The 25,622-nt window shown below is 40.6% G+C and overlaps 1 protein-coding gene across 3 annotated transcripts; it reads left to right on the forward strand.

Moving 5' to 3' along the window:
* The first annotated feature begins 421 nt into the window (after positions 1-421).
* LOC137627890 (chitobiosyldiphosphodolichol beta-mannosyltransferase-like) lies at positions 422-25,388 on the forward strand. 3 transcript variants are annotated; one of them, XM_068359327.1, is made up of 3 exons: positions 422-574; positions 22,802-22,911; positions 23,826-25,388. In XM_068359327.1, the coding sequence occupies exon 3, from the start codon at positions 23,850-23,852 to the stop codon at positions 25,200-25,202; it is 1,353 nt and encodes a 450-aa protein (XP_068215428.1). In that variant the 5' UTR covers positions 422-574; positions 22,802-22,911; positions 23,826-23,849; the 3' UTR covers positions 25,203-25,388. The 3 variants fall into 3 exon arrangements, with proteins under 3 accessions (XP_068215428.1, XP_068215429.1, XP_068215430.1); XM_068359328.1 differs by lacking the exon at positions 422-574 and adding an exon at positions 680-825; XM_068359329.1 differs by lacking the exon at positions 422-574 and adding an exon at positions 20,064-20,149.
* Positions 25,389-25,622: the final 234 nt, after the last annotated feature.

A 25,622-nucleotide genomic window follows, 5' to 3' on the forward strand; every position in this document is an offset into this window, starting at 1 on the left:
ATAATATATCCTGAATTTTTATATCTCATTGTATGTAATTAACCCAAGATATTGCAAAAGAGACGAATGACTTGCTAAAAAGAAGTAATGGTGGTTAAAACATGCATTGGAGTACGACGATATGCACATGAACCCACTTGTAATTAAATATGCAACCCTGGCTAAAAGTGCGTCACTAGTATTACGTTACCGTGTGTTCTTTCAGTACGTAACCCAGAACTCAATGGCGTCGTTCTCTTTCACATTACTTCGCGTTATCTAAATATTCTTACAATATTTTAACAGATTTAATAGAAAAATCTAATAATATTTATCATATAAAATAAATAATATAAATTGTTATCATCTCATAAATTAATCAGTGAAAATAATATACAATTAAGATATTTTTGTTTGTAAGGTGCACACTGAACAGCACACCTGTCACATGAATGACAGTTCAGCGTAAACATTGGGCTCTGAAATACTATCAAATACCAAACTTCAGAATTGAAAAAGCAGAAGGCAGGACCTGTCAATTTTCGGGTCAACCCAAATCTACTTTGTTGCTAAAGTCTACGTTTCAGTTTCACCAGTAAGTAATCACAGTTGCCTAGTCAAATTTGGCGAAAATAGTTGTAAAAGGGACGAAGGTTAAATTTAGAAGTCAGAATAGTTAATTTGGGAGATAGGTGCGAGACCTACGACTCGCTTGGAAAAAGGTCGTTTTGGTTAACCATTTTCCTCTCATTGTTAAGCAGGAAGCACTTAATTTACTGACGGTAGAGCAATTGTAGGCCAGGCCTGTATCGTGGTGCAGGTCCCGTTATCATTGAATGAGAGCAGGTTAGTGTATCTTAGCCTCTTGTGTTTGAAGATTGAAAATTAGTCTGGGGATTGAAATTGCATTATAAAAGGTTACGATAACCTAAACTAGATTAGGATAGTGACTGTGTTAGGTTAGATTGTTGATCTTGCAATGAGCCTTGGTGTTTTGAAGTAAAATTATATAATGTTGCAATAAACCGTTTGTAGAAAATAAGACTTGTTTCTAATGTATTTTGAACGTTTTTTAAAATGATTCCTGGCTGAAATCCATAGTTATGGGTCGACTACCATAGCTAATAACCAATGGCTTTGCACTTGGTACACAGTATCGTCATCAATTACGTTCGACACATCTTAAAATATAGTGTACGTGTCTAATTGTGTTTATATTTATTTTAACTTTGGAGCCTTTGTGTATCAGTGGCCAGTTCCTCCCAAGTGTATAGGAAATGGACATCAATAAACGTAAACTTCCCCTAACCTAATCTATAAGCCGTGTCCTCCTTACCTACTTGCCTAACGAGGGGGCTACCACCCCCCTGCGACCCCCCCCCCCTTTAATTGCCGGATTCTTAGTCGGCCATCTTCATACATAGAAGCGGCTGTTATCATAAATCCTTTAACTTTTTAAACTTGGTTTCCGTCAGTCATCGTCATGAAAAATGGTCAGTGTAATAAAGAAAAGTTACCATAATCAAAACCGAGTAACAGTAATGAAACACAGTCAAAACACTGGAGCTTTTTTTTGTCAGGAGTTCCGAACACTGGAGTCGTTCGTAGTAGTGTTGTGTTTATCGTAATACAAATACCCAATGCTAGGATATATAGACCAAATTTGTAAATCCAACCCAACCTAAGATGTTCAGTGAGTAAGCTCACAGCATCCTAATTTAGGTTAGGTGAAACCTGAAGTTTTGATGTTCATTGTGACGGCACACGGGTAAAGATTTAACACCTAGGTTGCCTAGAGTTTCTTACTCTCACTACATTCACTTTCATAGCATTCTACTTGTAATGTGGTTTAATTTCCATATATAGTCTTAACATTACTGATTCTAATTAACTATATTAGTTTTCCTTTTGGATGGGTGATTTTATTTATTATATTCTAGGATATGCTTATGTAGTCGATGTGTTTTTGTCTGATATTGCTGTGTCGAACCACTTTTTCATAACCACCTTTTCATTCCATACATTCAATAGTTATAGCAGAACTGTGCAATTCAGAAAACCTGAGTTTTTGGTTGGGGTAGAAAAATGATGAGTGAATGGTGCTAACAGAAATATTAAAATGTGCTGCAAACATAAGAAGCTACTGGGAAAATATATAATTAATGCATATAATAAATAAATATCTAAGGAAAAAAATGCAACATTAAACACTGGGTAATGACAGAGGTATTCATGTGGAATGTCTTTGCCTAAACTAACCTACAGTACAACATCATTCTGCATAACTTTGGTAGAGGCCTTTACCCTCGCAGGACCTTCTCCCCTTACCTTCAGTACCTGGTAGTCTTACATTTATTATCTAGTGTAAGGTTTTGAGGATGGTCCAGCATTTTGTAAAAGAGGTAGTTAGGAATCTCACTCTCATCATTACCAAGGTTTTGAGGATGGTCCAGCATTTTGTAAAAGAGGCAGTTAGGAATCTCACTCTCATCATTACATGGCAATTTTCATAAATTACTTATTTTGACATTTAAAATTTGAAATTTTTATGAAACTCCCCTGATGTTCATATTGTTTTTCTCTTGAAGCTTAGTTTTATATCGACGTACAGTGTACCCAAAATCTAAAAACCTCCTTTATTCTTTTCCTTCAATAGGCTTAGTCCTCTAATACAGGTTTTATATCGACGTACAGGGTACCCAAAATCTAAAAATTTCCTTTATTCTTTTCCTTCAATAGGCTTAGTCCTCTAATACAGTACTGTATTGAGATAATCTGGAGGGTAATTGTAATAACCTCGTACTGGGTACACCATAACCTCATTGTTTTTTCAGTTTTCTCATCGAATTTGGTTATGAATAATAATAAAAGATGTTTTTGGATTCGTTAGTAGTTGTTATTGTTATTATTATTATTATTATTATTATTATTATTATTATTATTATTATTATTATTACTAGCTAAGCCAAAACCCTAGTTGGAAGAGCAGGATACTATAAGCCCAAGAGCTCCAATACAGAAAAGAGCCAAGTGAAGAAAGGAAATAAGGAAACATAGAATAGTGTGCCCTCATGCACTCTAACCCAAGACAGTGAAAGACCATGGCACAGAAGCAATGAGACTACCCAAGACTAGAGAACAATGGTTTGATTTTGGAGTGTCTTTCTAGAAGAGCTGCTCACCATGGTTCAAGAGCCTCTTCTATGCTTACTAAGTAGAAAGTAGCCACTGAACAATTAAAGTTAATCGCTTAGGTGAAGAGGATTTTTTTGTTTATCTTACTGTTGTCTGGTGTATGAAGACAGAGGAGAATGTGTAGCGAATAGACCAAACGATTTGGTGTATGTGCAGGCAAAGGAAAAGTGAGTCGTAACCAGAAAGGGAGCCAATGTAGCTCTATCTAGCCAGTCAAAGGCCCAATAACTCTCAATCGATAGTATCTGATTGGGTTGCTAGTGCCCTAGGCAACCTACTACCTGAGAGACTTGTTTAAAATGATTGCTTGCAGATTATGATTCTCATTCTCTTTGTTTGTCGAGACAGAATATTTTGATATAGATAATCATTGTGAAGAATGTAATCGCTTACTGATCCTTTTACAGAGAGGTATGTTTAGATGGTAGATGACCATGTTAATAAGTCCAAACTTAGAGACGAGTAACATTAAATTCTTCGGGAAAATGCTTCTAGCTATTATTGAACTTATAGGTATTGAATGAGCTTCTTAAGATTTTTATCTCTGTTTGCTTCATTTGTTAAATCTAAGAAGACCAGTGAGTTTTTGGGGGAAAGGCTTTGATTCTAGACCAGCCTGTCCTGTTTTGAACCGTAGGCTAACTCATCAAGTTTTCCCAACCAGTTCTAGTGGACTAGTCAGTAGGGGTTACTATTGTACAAAACACCGATGGAGTTGATTAACTCTACATGGGCCTCTTACACTTCAGGTCCTTCCATTTCGAAACAATCGCATTTCCGTGATCTTGTCTGCTTTTTACAATCACTGAATTCCGATAAAAAAACAGAGCTGGTAGACTGGAGCCTAGTAACCATCACTCGCCAAAGTAAGGGGTCATGATCAACCACTTCATACCTATATCAGTGACATGAAATATCGTATGGTTCCTGTATAACAGAAATCTGACTATCTGCAATGGACAGTAAATATTTGCCATTTTACTAAGAAAGATATTGAAATCTCAAGTTATTTCATCATGGAGCTTTGCTGATGAAGGAGAGGTCTAATTGGTGAGGGACCTATGGTCGTGGTTTAATCACGCCCCAGTTTTTTATACCGACACTCAAGAGTGAGTGAGCTAGGTTTATACCGGGCATTCCATGCATCTCTTTTTTTTTTTTTTCTCTGGTAAATTCAGCAATAACTATGCCTTAGAAATGGTGCTAGAGGAGCATTTAACTGGGCGACACAGGTTCCTCGCCCAGAAATAGATTTTTCCTTCGTCAAAATCCCTTTTATAATTATACAGAAGTGAAATGTTCATGCCTGTTGGAGTAGTGTAACTGATATTGAAAAGGCAATTAAATATATTTCTTTACAGCTAAAGGATTAAGTTTTGAATGGTCACTAAAAGGCATTTGTGAAAGTACTGTTTCTGTTAAATATCAATGTTGACAGATGAAAATCATAATAGAATAGTGTCATTATTTAGCTTTTACTAAATATTATATATAAACAAATCTTTAAATAAAATGCTATTTATAATATTTTAAAGGATTTAAGATAATTAAATGTACTTTGAATTTAGCAATGGAAATATTGGTGTTTTCATATAATTACAGAATATTTTTTATGCAAGAGTTTTACCATAAATACTCTCCTGGTGGCTTACAGTGAAGTGGATTCAATTTAGTTAATAAGATAATTTGTGTTGGTATTCAGTGAAGAATTTCTGGCGAGTACGTTCTAGCAGCGTGCTTTATCCCTCAATAAAATTTTAGCTGCCCTAGTTTCCATGATTTATGTATTTTGCTTTAATCTTCATTTCTCCTCTCTTAATTTATTTTTATTCCTCTGAGTTTAGTGTTCTTTCTTTTACATTTGCATTTAAGGTGAAGTAGTGTTTGTTTATCTAATTTTGTTTCTCTCGACATTTACTCAGAACGAAAGTTAATTTGATGTCTAACTATATTTTGTTTTTTCTTTTTAATGTATTTTATATAAATTGTCTGTAATGATCTATGTTATTTTCACAAGCAAGGTACAATAGCCTACATTTGTCCAAAATATCTAAAAGAATTGCTACATGTTGTGCAGCCAACAAATCATTTTGACACGAGGATAGTTACAGATGGTTTCAAATTATTGGAACCTAGATATATGTCTACTGTAGGCTCTAGAGCCTTTAAATATGCGGCCCCCGAGACTATACAATAAGCTCCCACAATACATCTGAAAGATTGAAGATATTAAGGCTTTCAAGAGGAAACTGAAGACTTCCTTGTTCTGTGAGTGCTTCAATAGTGTCGATTTAACAATAAACGAGCAATATGCAGCGTGAAATGTTGACTGCTTTCGAACAAACATGATAAAATGACTGTGGAGGTCCTGTAGAGAGTAGGGTTCCCCTACTGTATAGGACCAGAGTAACAGCCCTTCAAGTAAAGTAGTTAAGCTTGATGGTCCTATGTTATGATTAGCTATGATGAGCCCCATTTTTTCTATATTGCAGAATTGAATTTATATTAAGGAGAATCTCTTCAATATGTCTTCTGGTCCTCTTTAGAGTGATATAGATAGGTCTTTGCTATAACCAGACCTTACTGTTAAGGAAAGAAGGTGAAGGCGAGTTAAGTGAAACAACATGATTTCATAGAAGGGTTTTGGTTTTCTTGATTGAAATAGGAATTTGTTTATAAAGTACCTAACTATGCTATCTTTCTTAATGGCAGAGAGATGTGGTGTGCAGCTACTAGGAAATAAATGAAGGTTGTTTGGGTATGATATGTAGGAGTGAGGACCAGGTATGGAAGTATCCTAATGAGGACTAGGAGGAAAATCAAGGAAATATAGGAAAATGTGATTAATGAAGACTACACTAAATGAGAACTCAGCTGAAAGTGCACGAAAGTAAAGAATGCAGAAATACAGTAACCACTTTCATATCTTACCTCATGTAGGGTGAAGGTGATGGAAAAACATTAATGATGATGATCGTTGTAAAGTCAATTCTTTTAGTATCTTGTCTGCTAATTCTTCCCTACCACAGGTAATTGCTTTAAGGAGCTCTCCTTATTAAGACCTATTAATTGCATTGCAATGTTTATGTTTACTTTTTAAGTAAACAAAGGAAATAAGATTTTTCAATATTAAACTTAGCCGGTGATCATATAGCTGTCAGCTCTGCTGCCCGACAGAAAAACCTAAGGACAAAATACGCCAGCGATCGCTATACAGGTGGGGGTGTACATCAACAGCGCCATCTGTCGAGCAGGTACTCAAGTACTCCATGTCAACACAGAACCAATTTTCTCTCTGTCGTGCCACTGGCAAGACCTACTAAAATACGCTGTTACTAACTGGATTTGTTTTCACAACTATTTGGTGAAGTACACTATTCTAGTTTTGAGCTTTCGCTATGCAGGGGTTTTATCTTCATCTCAAAACTTGAACTCGTTTTGGATAGATTTAATTATGGTGACTAAGAGAGTATGGACTCTCTTTCACTTTTAAATGGCCGACCCTTCCCTTAGATGGAAGTGTGTTTAGGTTTTTAGTAATTTTGCTTAACACGTTATAGATCTATATATTTTATATCTCTCCGCCTTTATTAGGCCTCTTCGATTAACTTTCCATTTATTATAAACATATAAAAAGAAATTTTTATGTTTTGTTTATTTGCGACCTTTCCTGATAGTAGGCGGTCCTAACTTGGAACCGAAGTTAATCAACGTTGAGCCCGTTATATCGTATTTAGCCTTTAAAGAATTTAAAATTTTCAATATTAATCTTACCCGATGATCATGTAGCTGTCAACTCTGTTGCCCGACAGAAATCTACGGTTGGGATACGCCAGCGATCGCTATACAGGTGGGGGTGTACACAACAGCGCCATCTGTGAGCAGGTACTCAAGTACTTCTTGTCAACAAGAACTCTGGAGTTATTGTTCACGATTTGGTGATGTATTTGCTCTAGAGTTTAGCCTTCGCTATTCAGGAAGCTTTATCATTAGCTTAGCAAGCTTTTGGAATTAATTTGATTTAATTATGGTGACGAAGAGAGTATGAACTCTCTTTCACTTTTAAATGGCCGACCCTTCCCTTAGACGGAAGTGTTGGTGTCGAAGAGAGTATAGACTCTCTTTCTTAATTTTGCTTAACAAAGTTATAGATTTATTTTATATCTCTCCGCCTTTTATAGGCCTCTTCGATTAACTTCCATTTATTATAAACTTATAAAAATTAATTTTTATGTTTGTTTATATGCGACCTTTCCTAATAGTAGGCGGTCATTACTTGGAACCGTAGTTAATTAACATTGAGCCCGTCATATCGTTTTTCCTGTTAAGATTTTATGCTATTTTAATTTTAATGTTTTTGAAAGAATTTCTTTGATAGTCTCGTACTGTTTTCAAAGTTGAACTAACGTTTTGTTTTGTCTCCGCAGTTGTTGACGTTCAGAACGTTCAACTTGCGCTCTATCGTTACGATAGAGAGAGAGTATTCACGGTTTCACGTTGCAGTAAGAGTAAACCGATTCTAGCGTTTTGTTCATTCTTTCTTAGCTTAAATGGTTTTAATTCTAATAAAGGAACTTTTTATTTGGGAAACCTTTCAGTTTTTTTCCTTTAACAAATAATATGTTTTAACGATATATATAATTGGGCTCATCTCTCAGGTTCTAAGTCAAGAGAGAGAGAGAGAGATAGAGACGGAGGGAGAGAGAGGAGGATAAACGTTTCGTTCAAGCGGGTAACGTTGTTATCGTTTTTTGCTCTTCTCCCTAGTCTCTATAGGGGAAGAAGGTAAAACGTTTCTAGAGTTTTATTCTTGTTCCCAGGCTTTATGCGGTGAGAGATTTTAAACGTAGTTTATTTGATCTAGTGTTTAGTCTCTTTTCCAGCCACTGAATTCTTTATCTTTCATTATGTTTTTCTGTTACATTGTAATTCTGTTTTTCGCAATTACTACCTTTTAATGAAGGATAGGATTGCGTGTTTCAGGTACAAACCACTTAAAGTTTCGAGTTCAGTGAAATAAGTGCAAACAGAAAATCAAAAGTGATAAAGTGATGAGCGCAAAGTGTTACAGTGTTGCGTTCGAGGGTTCGTCTGTTCGTGCCAGTTGTTCGCCTAGTCTGGGACCTCTTACAAGCTCCCAAGCCCAGGGGGAGAAGTAATGTCGAAGGACTTATGGGTTCATCAGGCCTTGATCGACGAACAGACGTTTCCCTCCGTGGTTTCGGGTGTATCTACACACGTTGCCGACGTGATCACCCCACCCACACAAAGACGAGAGAGCCCATTTATTCCTTGTCTGCGGAAGAGGTTTCTCGCAGAAACCATGGACCAAATCTTGCAGCTTTTAAGTGCAAGTCGGTCCCTTCCGCGCAAGGTCAGTTCGGACTTGCTGCAGTACGACAACTGCACACCTCCCAGAGAGGCAAGGTGGTACCGTAACAGGCAGTAACTCCGTCTGTTGCCGCACCAGCTGTTTTAGACCCTCAGTCACAACGGACAGTAGCTCCGTTTGTTGTTGTCTTTCATAGACCCTAGTGGTCCATGCTGCAGACTATACAGTCTCAGCTTGCTCCTTCATGCAGGAGTATCATGCTGGAAGGTTGACAATGCAGCCTGTTAACCTACAACCCGTCGAGGTTGTGCGCTCAGCAGATACTGCGGCTGCCTGCTCCCACCCTCCACCTGTGAGAGCTCCACCTCCGATGCGCAGTCCACCCTGCCAGACGCATGTTCTTGCTGCGCCTCCTGCTTTCATGCGTGAGCTGCCGCATCGGGAGTTGCCGGGTTCCAGCACTATGCGGCAACCTCCTCAACCCATGAGGCAGGAGCCTCATGCTATGCGGCATCCTCCACAACCCAGGAGGCAGGAGCCTCATGCTATGCGGCATCCTCCTCAACCCATGAGGCATGAGCCTCATGCTGTGCGGCAACCTCCTCAACCCATGAGGCAGGAGCCTCATGCTATGCGGCATCCTCCTCAACCCATGCGGCATGAGCCTCATCCCATGCAGCATGAGCCTCATCCCATGCAGCATGAGCCTCATACCATGCAGCATGAGCCTCATCCCATGCAGCATGAGCCTCATCCCATGCAGCATAAGCCGCATGCCATGCAGCATGCATACCTTACAGCATGCTCTACATACAGCATGCTCTACATACAGCATGCTCTGCATACCTTACAGCATGCTCTGCATACCTTACAGCATGCTCTGCATACAGCATGCTCTGCATACCTTACAGCATGCTCTGCATACCTTACAGCATGCTCTGCATACCTTACAGCATGCTCTGCATACCTTACCGCATGCTCCTCAATCACACATCTTTGGTTGTTGCCAACTCACAAGACTGTCAAGCAGTTTCATAACGTTGCCTTCTGGTCTGCTGCTTTTGCACCAGTGAAACCCTCACTGAGAGAACTTAGCTTTTCTCGGATATGGTTCCTGTAGATGAGAAAGTGCTATTCTCCCTCCTTCTGATATTCCCTTGAGGACTCTGTCATTTGGAAAGGAGCCTTAAGCTGCTTAGCCTCCTATGGACTTTTATTTAAGCATAACATGCTTCCAGGGAGGGTAATGGTTCCGCTTCAGTCGCTAACCCCGTCTGTTGCCACACCTGCTCCCATAGACCTTGAGCTTTGTTGCAAGACATGCAGTCCAAGCTTAGTCCTTGTTAGAGGATTTTTGTTTACGGAGTCAGTGTGTCACTGGGAAGACGTTCAACAACCAGCAGAGGTGACTTGTTGTGACGCAGTGCGGCAACCTCAGCAACCCGATAAGGAGTTGTCTGTACTACCCAGACAGTCTAGACAGTTTCGGGTTGTCGCTGTACTTCCTCGCTTCCCCATGGTTGACAGTTCACAGACTGTGCAGCAGTACCATGATCTTGTGTCCGGCTCCGTTAGACGACTGGCTTTTAAGAGCTCCCACAAGTCGTCGCTGTCTGGAGAATCTCAGATGGACTATGGATCTGACCAAGGAACTGGGCCTCCTGGTCAATTTAGAGGAGTCCCAGCGCGTCCCATCCCAGACCATTGTCTACCTGGGTATGGAGATTCAGAGTCAAGCTTTTCGGGCTTTTCCGTCGGCCCCAAGGATCTACCAAGCCCTAGAATGCATCCAGAGCATGCTGAGAAGGAACCGATGCTCAGTCAGGTAGTGGATGAGTCTAACAGGGACACTTTCATCGCTGGCCCTGTTCATCGAGTTAGGGAGACTCCACCTCCCCCTCCTTCAGTATCATCTAGCTGCTCACTGGATAAAGGACATGACGCTAGAGACGGTCTCAGTTCCTGTTTCCGAAGAGATGAGGTCCACTCTAACGTGGTGAAAGAACAGCTTTCTTCTCAAGGAAGGTCTACCTTTGGCTGTTCAGAAACCCGACCGCCGTCTCTTCTCGGACGCATCAGACACGGGCTGGGGTGCGACTTTGGACGGACAGGAATGCTCAGGGACATGGAATCAGGAGCAAGGACACTTCACATCAATTGCAAGGAGCTGTTGGCGGTTCATCTGGCCTTGATAAACTTCAATTCCCTCCAGCTTAACAAGGTGGTGGAGGTGGACTCCGACAACACCACAGCCTTGGCTTACATCTCCAAGCAGGGAGGGACTCATTCGAGGAAGTTGTTCTAGATCGCAAGGGACCTCTCCATCTGGTCAAAAGATCGAAAGCTCACGCTAGTAACGAGGTTCATTCAGGGCGATATGAATGTCATGGCAGATCGCCTCAGCCGGAAGGGTCAGGTCATCCCCACAGAGTGGACCCTTCACAAGAATGTTTGCAGCAGACTTTGGGCCCTGTGGGGTCAGCCAACCATAGATCTGTTCGCTACCTCGATAACCTAGAGGCTCCCGTTGTATTGTTCTCCGATTCCAGACCCAGCAGCAGTTCACGTGGATGCTTTTCTGCTGGATTGGTCCCATCTCGACCTGTATGCATTCCCGCCGTTCAAAATTGTCAACAGGGTACTTCAGAAGTTCGCCTCTCGCAAAGGGACACGGCTGACGTTGGTTGCTCCCCTCTGGCCCGCGAGAGAATGGTTCATAGAGGTACTGCAATGGCTGGTCGACATTCCCAGGACTCTTCCTCTAGGAGTGGACCTTCTACGTCAACCTCACGTAAAGAAGGTACACCCTAACCTCCACGCTCTTCGTCTGACTGCCTTCAGACTATCGAAAGACTCTCAAGAGCTAGAGGCTTTTCGAAGGAGGCAGCCAGAGCGATTGCCAGAGCAAGGAGGACATCCACTCTCAGAGTCTATCAGTCTAAATGGGAAGTCTTCCGAAGCTGGTACAAGGCCAATGCAGTTTCCTCAACCAGTACCACTGTAACCCAGATTGCTGACTTCCTGTTACATCTAAGGAACGTAAGATCCCTTTCAGCTCCTACGATCAAGGGTTACAGAAGTATGTTGGCAGCGGTTTTCCGCCACAGAGGCTTGGATCTTTCCACCAACAAAGATCTACAGGACCTCCTTAGGTCTTTTGAGACCTCAAAGGAACGTCGGTTGTCCACTCCAGGCTGGAATCTAGACGTGGTCCTAAGGTTCCTTATGTCATCAAGATTTGAACCTCTCCAATCAGCCTCTTTTAAGGACCTCACATTAAAAACTCTTTTCCTCGTGTGCTTGGCAACAGCTAAAAGAGTAAGTGAGATCCACGCCTTCAGCAGGAACATAGTTTTCACATCTGAAACGGCTACATGTTCCTTGCAGCTCGGTTTTTTGCTAAAAACGAGCTTCCTTCACGTCCTTGGCCTAAGTCGTTCGAGATCCCAAGCCTGTCCAACTTGGTGGGGAACGAACTAGAGAGAGTACTTTGCCCAGTTAGAGCTCTTAGGTACTATCTAAAAAGGTCATAACCTTTACGAGGACAATCAGAAGCCTTATGGTGTGCTATCAAGAAGCCTTCTCTTCCAATGTCTAAGAACTCAGTTTCTTATTAAATCAGGCTTCTGATTAGGGAAGCACATTCTCATCTGAAGGAAGAAGACCTTGCTTTGCTGAAGGTAAGGACACATGAAGTGAGAGCTGTGGCTACTTCAGTGGCCTTCAAACAGAACCGTTCTCTGCAGAGTGTTATGGATGCAACCTATTGGAGAAGCAAGTCAGTGTTCGCATCATTCTATCTCAAAGATGTCCAGTCTCTTTACGAGAACTGCTACACCCTGGGACCATTCGTAGCAACGAATGCAGTAGTAGGTGGGGGCTCAGCCACTACATTCCCATAATCCCATAACCTTTTTAACCTTTCTCTTGAATACTTTTTATGGGTTGTACGGTCGGCTAAGAAGCCTTCCGCATCCTTGTTGATTTGGCGGGTGGTCAATTCTTTCTTGAGAAGCGCCGAGGTTAAAGGCTGTGATGAGGTCCTTTAGTATGGGTTGCAGCCCTTTATACTTCAGCACCTAAGAGTCGTTCAGCATCCTAAGAGGACCGCTACGCTCAGTAAGGAAGACGTACTTAATAAAGGCAGAGTAATGGTTCAAGTCGTCTTCCTTACCAGGTACTTATTTATTTTATGTTATTTTTGAATAACTAATAAAATGAAATACGGGATACTTAGCTTCTTTGTTAACATGTATGCTGGTCTCCACCCACCACCCTGGGTGTGAATCAGCTACATGATCATCGGGTAAGATTAATATTGAAAAATGTTATTTTCATTAGTAAAATAAATTTTTGAATATACTTACCCGATGATCATGAATTTAAGGACCCACCCTTCCTCCCCATAGAGAACCAGTGGACCGAGGAGAAAATTGAGTTCTTGTTGACAAGAAGTACTTGAGTACCTGCTCACAGATGGCGCTGTTGTGTACACCCCCACCTGTATAGCGATCGCTGGCGTATCCCGACCGTAGATTTCTGTCGGGCAACAGAGTTGACAGCTACATGATCATCGGGTAAGTATATTCAAAAATTTATTTTACTAATGAAAATAACATCTTTTTAAATTTAATGTTTTATGAAAGAATTTCTTTGATAGTCTTCGTACTGTTTTCAAAGATGAACTAACGTTTAGTTTTTTTAGACTACGCAGTTGTTGACGTTCAGGACGTTCAACATGCGCTCTATCGTTACGATAGAGAGAGAGTGTATCACGGTTTCACTGTGCAGTAAGAGTAAATCGATTCTGACGTTTCGTTCATCCTTTCTTAACTTAAATGGTTTAAATTCTAAATTAAAGGAACTTTTTATTTGGAAAACCTTTCAGTTTTTTCCTTTAGCCATATAACATGTTTTTTTGACGATATATAATTGGGCTCTTCTCTCAGGTGCGAAATCAAGAGAGAAAGAGAGAGAGAGATAGAGACGGAGGAAGAGAGAGGAGAAAAAACGTTCCGTTCAAGCGGGTAACGTTGTTCTCGTGTCACTCTCCTCCCTAGTCGCTGTACGGGGAAGAAGGTAAAACGTTTCTAGGGTTTTATTCTTGTCCCCAGGCTATGTGCGGTGAGAGATTGTAAACGTAGTTTAATTGAACTAGTGTTTAGTCTCTTTCCCAGCCACTGAATTCTTTATCTTTATATGTTTTCTGTTTTTGCTAGTATTAATGAGCTGCATTATACGACTGTTTTCGCAATTACTACCTTTTAATGAAGGGTAGAATTGCGTGTTTCAGGTAGAAATCAGTAAAAGTTTCGATTTCAGTGAAATAAGTGCAAAACAGAAAATCGAAGTGATAGAGTGATATGCGCAAAGTGTTACAGTGTTGCGTCCGAGGGTTCGTCTGTTCGTGCCTGTCGTTCACCTAGTCCGGGACCTCTTGCAAGCTCCCAAGCCCAGGGGAGAAGTAATGTCGAACGACTTATGGGTTCGTCAGGCCTTGATCAACGAACAGACGTTTTCCCTCCGTGGTTTCGGGCGTATCTACCCAAGATCGCCCCACCCACACAAAGACGAGAGAGCCCATTTACTTCTCGTCTGCGGAAGAGGTTTCTCGTAAGAAACCTTGGACCAAGGTCTCGCAGCTTATTAAGTGCAAGTCGGTCCCTTCCGCGCAAGTCCAACGGCCCAGGTGTAGCCACTGGGTCAGTTCGGACTCGCTGCAGTCTTCCGACGACTGCTCACCTCCTAAGAGAGGCAAAGCGGTACCGCAACAGGCAGTAACACCGTCTGTTGCCGCACCTGCTACTGTAGACCCTAAGTGGTCTTTGCTACAGTCTATGCAGACACAGTTAGCATCTTTTATGCAGGAGTATCGTGCGGAGTAGGTTGACGCTGCACCCGTTAGCCTACAACCAACCACGGTTGTGCGTACAGTAGACACTGACGCTACCTGCTCCCGCACTCCGCTTGTGAGAGTTCCACCTCCCATGCGCAGTGTACCCTGCCAGCCGCACGTTGACGTTCACAGACGCACGCTACCCTCCGTTGACGTTCGCGAGTTGCCACAACAACAGGAGGGTGGAGTTAAGTTGCTTTGTTTTGACACTGTGCGTCAACCTCCGCAACCCACTGTGGTTACCGCTACTCGCCCGCAGCAGACTAGTCAGTCAGGAGTAGAGGCTTTGCTTCCCCACACAGCTATGGTTGTTGCCAGCTCACAGACTGTCAAGCAGTTACATGACGTTGCCTTCTGGTCTGCTACTAATGCACCAGTGCTGTATGTCCTCACGCACCTGTTGTGGTTGACAGTTCAGTTTTTGGCAGTTCACAGACTGTCAGGCAGTTACATAACGTTGCCTTCTGGTCTGCTGCTAATGCACCAGTGAGACCCTCACTGAGATACCTAGCTTTTCTCGGACAAGGTTCCTGTAGATGAGAAAGTGCTGTTCTCCCTCCTACTGATATTCCTTTGAGGACTCTGTCATTTGGAGAGGAGCCTTAAGCTGCTAAGCCTCCTATGGACTTTAATTAAATCATGATGATTTTTTAAGGATCTTCATCCGGATCTTGTAACTGCTGCTCCTCGTTCGCCTCACGTCAGAACTTACACTAGGCCTAGCTACTTCGAAGCCGTTGTTGTTAAGCTAGTGCTCTCTCGCTCTCCTAGAGAGCGTTACGTTGGCTAGGCGTCTGGTTTTGCACCAGGAGGAGTTTCAGGGATACAGCCTTTGATTTCCCTTCTTTTAAACTGGCTTATGGAGCGAGAGTCTGATAGGACACGAGAGAAGTTCTCGGCTTGGGAGTTCATGCCTCTGCCCAGGTAGACTTCTCAATTCTGGTAGACTCGCCCTGGCGCCTAGCCAGGAGACGCTCCAGTTGTTTACAGGTCAACTTCTCAACTTTTGTCGAGCCTTTGAAGTTTTGCTGTACTATTATGCACACATAACAAGGCTTCCAGGGATGGTAAATGGTTCCGCCTCAGTCGCTAACCCCGTCTGTTGCCACACCTGCTCCCGTAGACCCTAAATGGGCTTTGCTGCAAGACATGCAGTCCAAGCTTGTGTCCTTGATTGAGGACTTAAATACGGAGAAGAACCTTCTGGCCAACAACCTTCCTACCGGTTGGTTGTGCGCCCTGTTGACGCTGAGGTATCCTACTCGCGTCTGCCAGTTGAGGTGGTTCCTCCACCGATGCGACCCAGTGTGGGTTGCCAGTCGCACGTTGACGTTAAGCGACGCTCGGAGGTGGTTGTTGACGTTCAGTGTGTCACTAGGAAGACGTTCAACAACCAGCAGAGGTGACTTGTTGTGACGCAGTGCGTCAACCTCAGCAACCCGGTAGGGTGTTGACTGCACAACCCAGACAGTCTAGACAGTTTCGGGTTGACGCTGTACTTCCTCGCGCAACCATGGTTGTTGACAGTTCACAGACTGTGCAGTAGTGCCATGATATTGCGTCCGGCTCCGTCACGCATCCACCAGTGCGACCGGATTCAGCGAGTCAGACGTTGCCCACTCCGTTGCCGTTTCCTCATCAGTTTCAGATGAGGAACCCTCTGATGAGGACGTTGCTGAACAAGACGATCAACCCCCAGCCCTGCTATCCATCCAGAAGATGCTGAAGAAGGAACGCTGCCCAGTCAGGCTGTGGATGAGTCTGGTAGGGACACTGTCATCCGTGGATCAATTTGTGTCACTAGGAAGACTACACCTCCGTCCTCTTCTATACCATCTAGCTTTTCACTGGAAAAAGGACAAGACGCTAGAAGCGGTCTCGATCCCGGTTTCCGGAAAGATAAAGTCTGGTCTGATTTGGTGAAAGGACTATATCAACCTTAGAGAGGGTCTTCCCCTGACTGTTCAGACTCCCAACCACGTTCTCTTCTCGGACGCATCGGACGTAGGCTGGGGTGCGACATTAGACGGTAGGGAATGCTCGGGATTATGGAACTCGAGTCAAAGGACAATGCATTTCAACTGCAAGAAGCTACTGGCAGTACGTCTGACCTGGAAAAGCTTCAGGTCTCTCCTTCAAGGCAAAGTGGTGGAGGTGAACTCGGACAACACCACGGCTTTGGCGTACATCTCCAAGCAAGGAGGGACCTACTCTCTGACATTGTACGAGATCGCAAGGGACCTCCTCACCTGGTCAAAAGGTCTAGACATTTCACTAGTAACGAGGTTCATCCAAGGCAACTTGAATGTCATGGCAGATTGTCTCAGTCGGAAGGGACAAATAATTCCAACAGAATGGACCCTCCACAAGGATGTATGCAAGAGACTTTGGGCCACCTGGGGCCAGCCAACCATAGATCTCTTCGCAACCTCGATGACCAAGAGGCTCCCATAATTTTGCTCACCAATCCCGGACCCAGCAGCAGTTCATATAGATGCCTTTCTACTTGATTGGTCACATCTAGATCTATATGCATTCCCTCCGTTCAAGATTGTCAACAAGGTACTGCAGAAGTTCGCCTCTCACGAAGGGACAAGGTTGACGCTAGTTGCTTCCCTCTGGCCCGCGAGAGAATGGCTCACCGAGGTACTTCGATGGCTAGTAGACGTTCCCAGAACACTTCCCCTAAGGGTGGACCTTCTACGTCAGCCACGCGTAAAGAAGGTACACCAAGGCCTCCACGCTCTTCGTCTGACTGCCTTCAGACTATCGAAAGACTCTTGAGAGCTAGAGGCTTTTCGAAGGAGGCAACCAGAGCGATTGCTAGAGCAAGGAGAACATCCACCATTAGAGTCTACCAATCGAAGTGGGAAATCTTCCGAAACTGGTGCAAGTCAGTATCCGTATCCTCGACCAGTACCTCTGTAACTCAAATAGCTGACTTTCTCTTATATCTGAGGAAAGAACGATCTCTTTCAGCTCCCACTATCAAGGGTTACAGAAGCATGTTGACATCAGTCTTCCGTCACAGAGGCTTAGATCTTTCCAACAATAAAGATCTACAGGACCTCCTTAAGTCTTTTGAGACCACGAAGGAGCGTCGTTTGGTTACACCTGGTTGGAATTTAGACGTGGTACTAAGATTCCTTATGTCAGACAGGTTCGAACCGCTACAATCAGCCTCCCTGAAAGATCTCACCTTTAAGACTCTTTTCCTGATATGCTTAGCCACAGCTAAAAGAGTCAGTGAGATTCATGCCTTCTGCAAGAACATCGGATTCTCATCCGAAACGGCTACATGTTCTACAACTTGGTTTTCTAGCCAAACACGAGCTGCCCTCTCGGCCTTGACCAATATCGTTCGATATTCCAAACTTATCGTATGGTTGGAAATGAACTAGAAAGAGTCTTATGTCCTGTAAGAGCTCTTAAGTTCTATTTAAAAACCTTTACGAGGCCCGTCTGAAGCTTTATGGTGTTCTGTTAAGAATCCATCTTTGCCTATGTCAAAGAATGCTTTATCCTATTTTATCAGACTGTTAATACGAGAAGCTCATTCCCATCTGAATGAGGAAGACCAAGCTTTGCTGAAGGTAAGGACACACGAAGTTAGACCTGTCGCAACTTCCGTGGCCTTTAAACAAAATAGATCTCTGCAAAGTATATTCGACGCAACCTATTGGAAAAGCAAATCAGTGTTCGCGTCTTTTTATCTTAAGAATGTCCAGTCTCTTTACGAGAACTGCTACACTCTGGGACCATTCGTAGCAACGAGTGCAGTAGTGGGTGAGGGCTCAACCACTACAATTCCCTAATTCCATAACCTTTTTTAATCTTTCTCTTGAAATGTTTTATTGTTTTTGGGTTGTCCGGAAGGCTAAGAATCCTTTCGCATCCTACTTGATTTGGCGGGTGGTCAAAGTCATTTCTTGAGAAGCGCCTAGATTAGAGGTTTTGATGAGGTCCTTTAGTATGGGTTGCAACCCTTCATACTTCAGCTCCTAGGAGTCGCTCAGCATCCTATGAGGATCGCGAGGCTCAGTAAGGAAGACGTACTTAAAAAGGCAGAGTAATTGTTCAAGTCAACTTCCTTACCAGGTACTTATTAATTTTATGTTTGTTATTTTGAATAACTGCTAAAATGAAATACAAAATACTTAGCTCTTAATGTTAACATATTATGCTGGTCTCTACCCACCCCCCTGGGTGTGAATCAGCTATATGATCACCGGCTAAGTTTAATATTGAAAAATGTTATTTTCATTAGTAAAATAAATTTTTGAATATACTTACCCGGTGATCATAAATTAAAGGACCCTCCCTTCCTCCCCAATAGAGACCCAGTGGGCAGAGGAGAAAATTGGTTCTGTGTTGACATGGAGTACTTGAGTACCTGCTCGACAGATGGCGCTGTTGATGTACACCCCCACCTGTATAGCGATCGCTGGCGTATTTTGTCCTTAGGTTTTTCTGTCGGGCAGCAGAGCTGACAGCTATATGATCACCGGGTAAGTATATTCAAAAATTTATTTTACTAATGAAAATAACATTTTACAAATCACTCGGAAGATGAATTTTAAGTGAGACAGAATTTGTAAGAAATGCCTCAACTTCCGTATGGTATATTAATTTTATTGGAAAGTGCCTGATATAAAAGGTAATTCAGAATTGATTCTATTATTATTGTTATTATTATTAGTTAAGCAACAACCCTAGTTGGAAAAGCATGATGCTATAAGCTCCAACAGGGAAAAATAGCCCATTGAGGAAAGGAAACAAGGAAGTAAATAAACTGCAAGAGAAGTAATAACAATCAGAATAAAATATTCTAAGATCGTTAACAATATTAAATTAGATCTTTCATATATATACTTCAAAAAATTCATAAAATCAAGAGGAAGGGAAACAAGATATAATAGCATGCCCAAGTGTACCCTCAAGCAAGAGAACTCTAACCCAAGACAGTGGAAGACCATGGTACAGAGGCTATGACACTACCCAAGACTAGAGAGCAATGGTTTGATTTTGGAGTGTCCTTCTCCGAGAAGAGCTGCTTACCATAGCTAAAGAGTCTCCTCAACCCTTTCCAAGAGGAAAGTGGCCACTGAACATTGAATCAAAATACAGCACATTACTATTCAGTACTTGACTTAGGCAAATGAAATATCCAGTAAAATGGACATGTTATTTTGGAAGGTCCCTTTCAGAAATCTACAGTAAATTATAAAGTACAATGCAAAATTTATGTCTTATAAAAGTTGAATTATAACATTACCATGTTTGTTGATATTATATAATTTTTAATAGAATTAAATCTGCAGCTTTTTAATCGTATTATATACAGTATGTATAGTCATTTATATTACTATATTAATTTCCTAAATATTTTAATATATAAATATAAACACCAATAAGGTTATTTTTCTTAGATATTATTACATGTAACAGGAATGGTCATGTAAATAAAAGAGATAAACTGATGATGATAATCAGAATGTAATCAATAAGGATATGGTACCTAACTGGTACTGTACTGATAAGAGCATTAGGGCGTCACATGATAACATCCTTGTCAATTACTTGGCTTACAGATTGGGTTGCAGGACAGTATAGATTATAGTGCTTATAGAACTTTTGTGTTAAAACTTGACAGTTAAGTTAAGAAAAATAGAACGTTTCACAACTAAATTTCGGAGTCTTGAAAAATATAATTTCCATACAATTGGATTTTACAGTGGTGTTATTATGTAAGTACAGTAGTGTGGGAGTACATATTATGTTATGTGTGTTTTGTATCCAAATTACTGTCCTAGTTTTCATTTATACTTGATATGATTTATGGAATTTGAGTCATATGACCCAGCACAGGGGCCAGGGAGGACATACAGCAACAATGCACAACTAGAAAACTCCGAAGTTGTACCACAAAGTAGAAGTTGAAAGAGGTTGGACAGTGAGAGGGAAGAAATGAAATGTGAACAGAGGTAAAATAGGGGTTCAAAAGTAGGTACAATTTAATCATGACTAAAATTCATTATGGGAGGTGCTTTGGGCTGCCAACTACAGTATTACGACTGTCCAACAAAATATAATCAAAACAAGTTGAATATAAAAGAACCCTGTGATATACAGATGAGTCTACAATATCGATTTACATATAATCATAAATCCACTATGTACAGTACTGAGGGAGCGATAGGTGAACCGTGATATGGCGAAGGATTACTGTATACCGATGACCATACACCTGTGCTGTATTTTTCTTATTCATAATATAGCAGCCTTTTCAAAGTGAGTTCATCCACTAGCTAATTAGAGAGGTTGTTTAAATAGAAGAAATCCCCTATTAAATTATAATAATTAATATTGAGTTTCTAAATAATTTCATAAATTAGAAAATCACATTCTGAAGTGGAGGTAGAACGACTATATTTCAACGCAGCAACAAAAAACTTGAAGAAAAGGGGATACTGAACATTATGGCAATGAGCAAATATTGCCATACAAGGAGATACTGTACTGTACATTTTGGCAATGCGCAAATATTGCCATACACTTTGAATACAGTATTGTAGTAGAGGGGCAGGGCTATTACAAGGAAAGAAAACCAGAAATATTTAATTTTTAGGGTTGACATCGATATTTAACCACCTTCAAGAGAAAAGCAATACTGTATATATATCAGGTGATTATAGAAATACCAGTAATTGTATTGCCAAAATTCTGTAAATCACTTTTTTTTGTAGCCAGTTATGTGAGGAGGCCCTGGTATGGCAAAATGTATCTTTCACTTTCAAAGTGGATAATAACATTAATAATTCAGGGATTTTGAGGTGATGTCAGTAAAACCTACTTAGTCTGAGAATGGAATTAATCTTGTGTACAACTGAAATGTTTATCAAGGCTTTTGAGTTCTTCCAAAACCATTGACCACTTTAGTAGCTCCTATGATTTCAGTAATTTCTCATGTCGCTGAAACAAATCTTTCAACCTAAGGTGATTGCCGTTAGTGGAAATGGGAATACATGTTGCTTAGGCCAGGAATGTCTGAGTATGGTACTTGTACTTACTGATATGTGCAGAGCTCAGTAGTTTCTAGTTGTGTCTGCAACCTAACCATCCTTGTGAGCAAGGGATGGGGGATTTGGGAGAGCCTATAGGTCTACCAGCAGTCATTAGCAGCTATTGCCTGGCTTTTCCAGGTCCTTGCTAGATGGATAGGTGGCTTAGGTACTGATCATATCTGTATATGATTAGTCTCTAGGACATTGTCCTGTGCCTTGATTCTGCTATTAAACCAATCGATTACCTATTCGGAATAAGGTGCAGAATGCCCTCCCCAGAACTCGGCGTTGGGACGTAAGGCCTATATTCCATCTGCTCAGATTAGGTATAAAATTATTTTGCTCTAAACTTGTCATCAAAAGTTTTAAAGAATCTATTCTTATACTCTTCTGAAAATAAGTCTTACAGCTTTCCATTTTCTTGTTGAAGGCTTTCAAGCTTTGGCTCATGTACAAATGAAGAGGTATCATTAGTTAATTTAAAGGAAGATGTTTCACTATTTAAGTCTTTTTGTGTCCCAGCCAAGGCCGTTTAAGAATGTGCTATTGAGCCAGTCTTTACTTATTTCCATTTCAATGGTGAAAAATATCTTTCCAAATTGCTATCAAAGTAAAAAAAGCTCTTGCTTTGAATTTCTATGCATTAAATTTTTATCCAGTTGAAGGCTTTTGTTTAACTGGCACTGAAAAAGGGTTCAGTGACCAAGTACAATATGCTGAAATACTCTTTATAAAGGGCTAAAGTCTTTAATAATCAGGATTTAAACGATGGGGGAGTTGTTGGTTCCTTTCAAAATTACCCTATGCGTTGGAGTCATGATTTGTAATTGCGTGGACATTTCAAGAGCCAAATTCAATTACTTTACACCTTTTCACCAATGTTCTCAAACCATGAACTGTGCCATTACCTGTGTACTGTGGTCTTTCCACAGGTTGAAATTTGGGTTGAATTGCTTGAGGATAAGCTCAAGCACTTTTCCTAGACATTTTTTTATTTCATTTACCTCACTGTAATTTATGATTTTTACGTAATACTGTACGTATATTGAGTTGGCTTTTCTTCAACAGTATTGTACAGGTTTTTATATATAGTACAGTATGCTTTTAGTCCTCCGTTAAATCTTGCTAAACAAATATATGGCCTTGAAGCTCATCGCATAAAATTGGATGCACATTATGAACAAAATATAGCGTTAGATTAACTCAATTCTATTTTCAAAATGATGTTTATACATTCTCCTTGGAACAATTTTTCTTGCTAAACACATTAGTCATTTTCTTCTAAATGTGTTGTTATAAAGGATAAATTTCATTATCAAAATTATATTTTTTCAGGTTCAAGTTGCACTTGTAAGAGCCACTGATTATGCCAGTGTGGCTGGATGGTTTGTGTCGCTGTTGATATGTGAACTGAAAAAGTATAAGCTTCTGCATTTGACTCGTAGGTGAGTGTAATTGATTTATTCAAATATCTATAATACTTTATACTTTTCCTTTCTCTAATAACTTGGATTCTTTGCATCTTCTTAGCATCACTGTATTTTTTGAACAACATATCAGTAAAATATCCATCAATCTGTAATTTTTGAATGGCACTAACAACAGATAGGCTGCAAAAACATTTTCCACTAGTCCACAAGTGTCTTGCAAGAAAAGCAAGGCACTTTACAGTAGTGTTTCTGTAGATTATTTGGTTCTCAAAACAATGTGTTTGTAAACTACTAGTTAGCATTGCTTACTTTTGCCTGTATTGATTATTCTGGACCTGCTTCTCAAAATGGAAGGCTATTTACCCCTTCTCAGCCATTTTTTATAAACTTCTTTTCCTCACCCTTTTTTTAACCTCGTGGTCTTAGTGCAAAATATTTCAGGTAGCATTTCTCATGTTTTGTTTAGCAACATATCATCATTTACTCATAGCTCAGAAAATCCTTTGTGATTAAGAAACATGAATAATTTATTAATGTAAATTCAAATGGTTTTACACACATTGCATTAAAGAAATTATGTTATCTCTATATGAACTGTTTTACATTCTTATAAAATACTAAGCTGTGTTATGTTTAAAAAATGATTGCCTTAAATAAATTATTGTTATTTAATTTTATACATGCCTGGTTCACCATATTCTGATAGAAACAAGAGAGAATATTTTATTAATAATAAAATATATGTTTAAGGTTTTCATAGTTCTAAACAAAATTTTTATAACCAGCCATGTCGTACAGATATTAGAATTCATGGATGGTTAATAAAAAATTAACTTCTTATATCCAAATTGTTAGTCTTTTATATTACTGTACACCATTGTTTATACATATAATATTTCTGTGATTTATGAGTTCTTTGAACATTACAGGTGGGCAAATTCATTCTCTCAGCCATGGAAGATGAAGCCAAAGAGGAGCGAGAGCACGTCACAGTCGTCGTATTGGGAGACCTGGGCCGTTCCCCTCGAATGAACTATCACGCGCTTTCTCTCTCGAAAGAAGGATTCGAGGTAAACCTCATCGGCTTCTCTGGGACAAAACCCCAGATAGAAATATTGAGTGATGAACATATCACGCTAACATACATGAGACCTGCTCCTGAGTTCTTGTCAATATTCCCCAAACTTTTATCGTATATATTGAAGGTATTATGGCAAGCTGTTGTACTTTTCTTTACCCTTGTGACATGCCCCTGCAGTGAGAAACTCCTACTGCAGAATCCACCTGGGGTTCCTGCCATGCCTGTTTGCTGGTTTTACTGCTTCATCACAAGGACAAAGTTTTATGTTGACTGGCATAACTATGGATATACCATTTTAGCTCTCTCTGTAAGGCCCAATCATCCTTTAGTATCAATATACAGATGGACTGAAAGGATATTTGGCAAGCTCGCTCATGGTGGTTTGTGCGTTACGAAGGCCATGAAAGTGGACCTGGAAAAGAACTGGGGAATAAGAAAAATCACCGTCCTATATGACCGTCCAGCAGCCAGATTCACTCCTTTGACAATGGAGGAGAAACACGATTTCTTGATGAAGCTCTCCAATACTTATAACTGCTTTTCTAGCTCTTCTCCCGACAAAAATGTTTTCACCGAGAGGTACGCAGACGGCAGAGTTTCCGAGTGTGAGGATCGTCCGGCCTTGCTGATATCTTCCACCAGTTGGACAGAAGACGAGGATTTTTCCATCCTGTTCCATGCCTTAGAAGATTACGAAAGAGTCCGCACTGAATTTCCCGAGCACTATCCACATCTTATAGTTGCTGTGACAGGAAAAGGACCCATGAAAGCTTATTATACATCCCTTATTGCTGAACAACACTGGGTACACGTAGAAGTTATCACCCCGTGGATGTCTGCCGAAGATTATCCTAAACTTCTTGCATCTGCCGACCTTGGTGTGTGCCTACACTATTCTTCGTCTGGTCTTGATTTACCCATGAAGGTAGTTGATATGTTTGGCTGTGGTATTCCTGTTGTAGCCATAGAATATCAAGCCCTTCCCGAATTAGTTCATCACAACGAAAATGGACTCATATTCAAAACAAAAGAGGAACTGGCAAACTTGTTGCAAGACTGGTTCCGCGGTTTCCCCAAAGAAACTGAAATAAAGGAAACGTACTACGACTTTTATAAAAGTATCGAAGAATTCCGTAAATTAAAGTGGCATCCTTGCTGGACATGCAATGCGTTGCCCTTATTTAAAGATGAAATTATCTGCAAGAAGAGTTTGACAACACAGTAAAATTTCTTTTATATTCAAGATGAATTATATATATTTTTATGTAAGATCTAAAGCACATCTTGAGGTACTGTATATTTTTTGCCATATTTTAATACTATTTGGAATTGAGAGTTTGAAAACATCAGTACACATACTACAGTTTATTGGTCTGTTATTTAAGTTTTATAATAAAATTTGCCATGCATAGTATTGTTTCTTTTGCTAGAGTTTTGATTACAGAAAGGCAAAGTGGTAAATAAAAGCTTTTATTGTTGGTATGAAATTTTGGAGTAAATTCTGGAAGATTATACAATGATTATCTGGCTGCCTAATTAATGTCTTTGGTTGCTTACTGTTCAGCTTAATGGAAGGATTGTTATCCCCATTATTATTATTAATATTATTATTATTATTATATAGGTATTTCATAAAGACTACAGA

This window comes from Palaemon carinicauda, chromosome 35 (assembly GCF_036898095.1).
Source record: "Palaemon carinicauda isolate YSFRI2023 chromosome 35, ASM3689809v2, whole genome shotgun sequence".
Classification (NCBI taxonomy): Eukaryota; Metazoa; Arthropoda; class Malacostraca; order Decapoda; family Palaemonidae; genus Palaemon; species Palaemon carinicauda.

What these genes read in the sequence shown, in the direction of transcription:
- LOC137627890 (XM_068359327.1), top strand. Translation starts at nt 23,850, where the DNA reads ATGGAAGATGAAGCCAAAGAGGAGCGAGAGCACGTCACAGTCGTCGTA.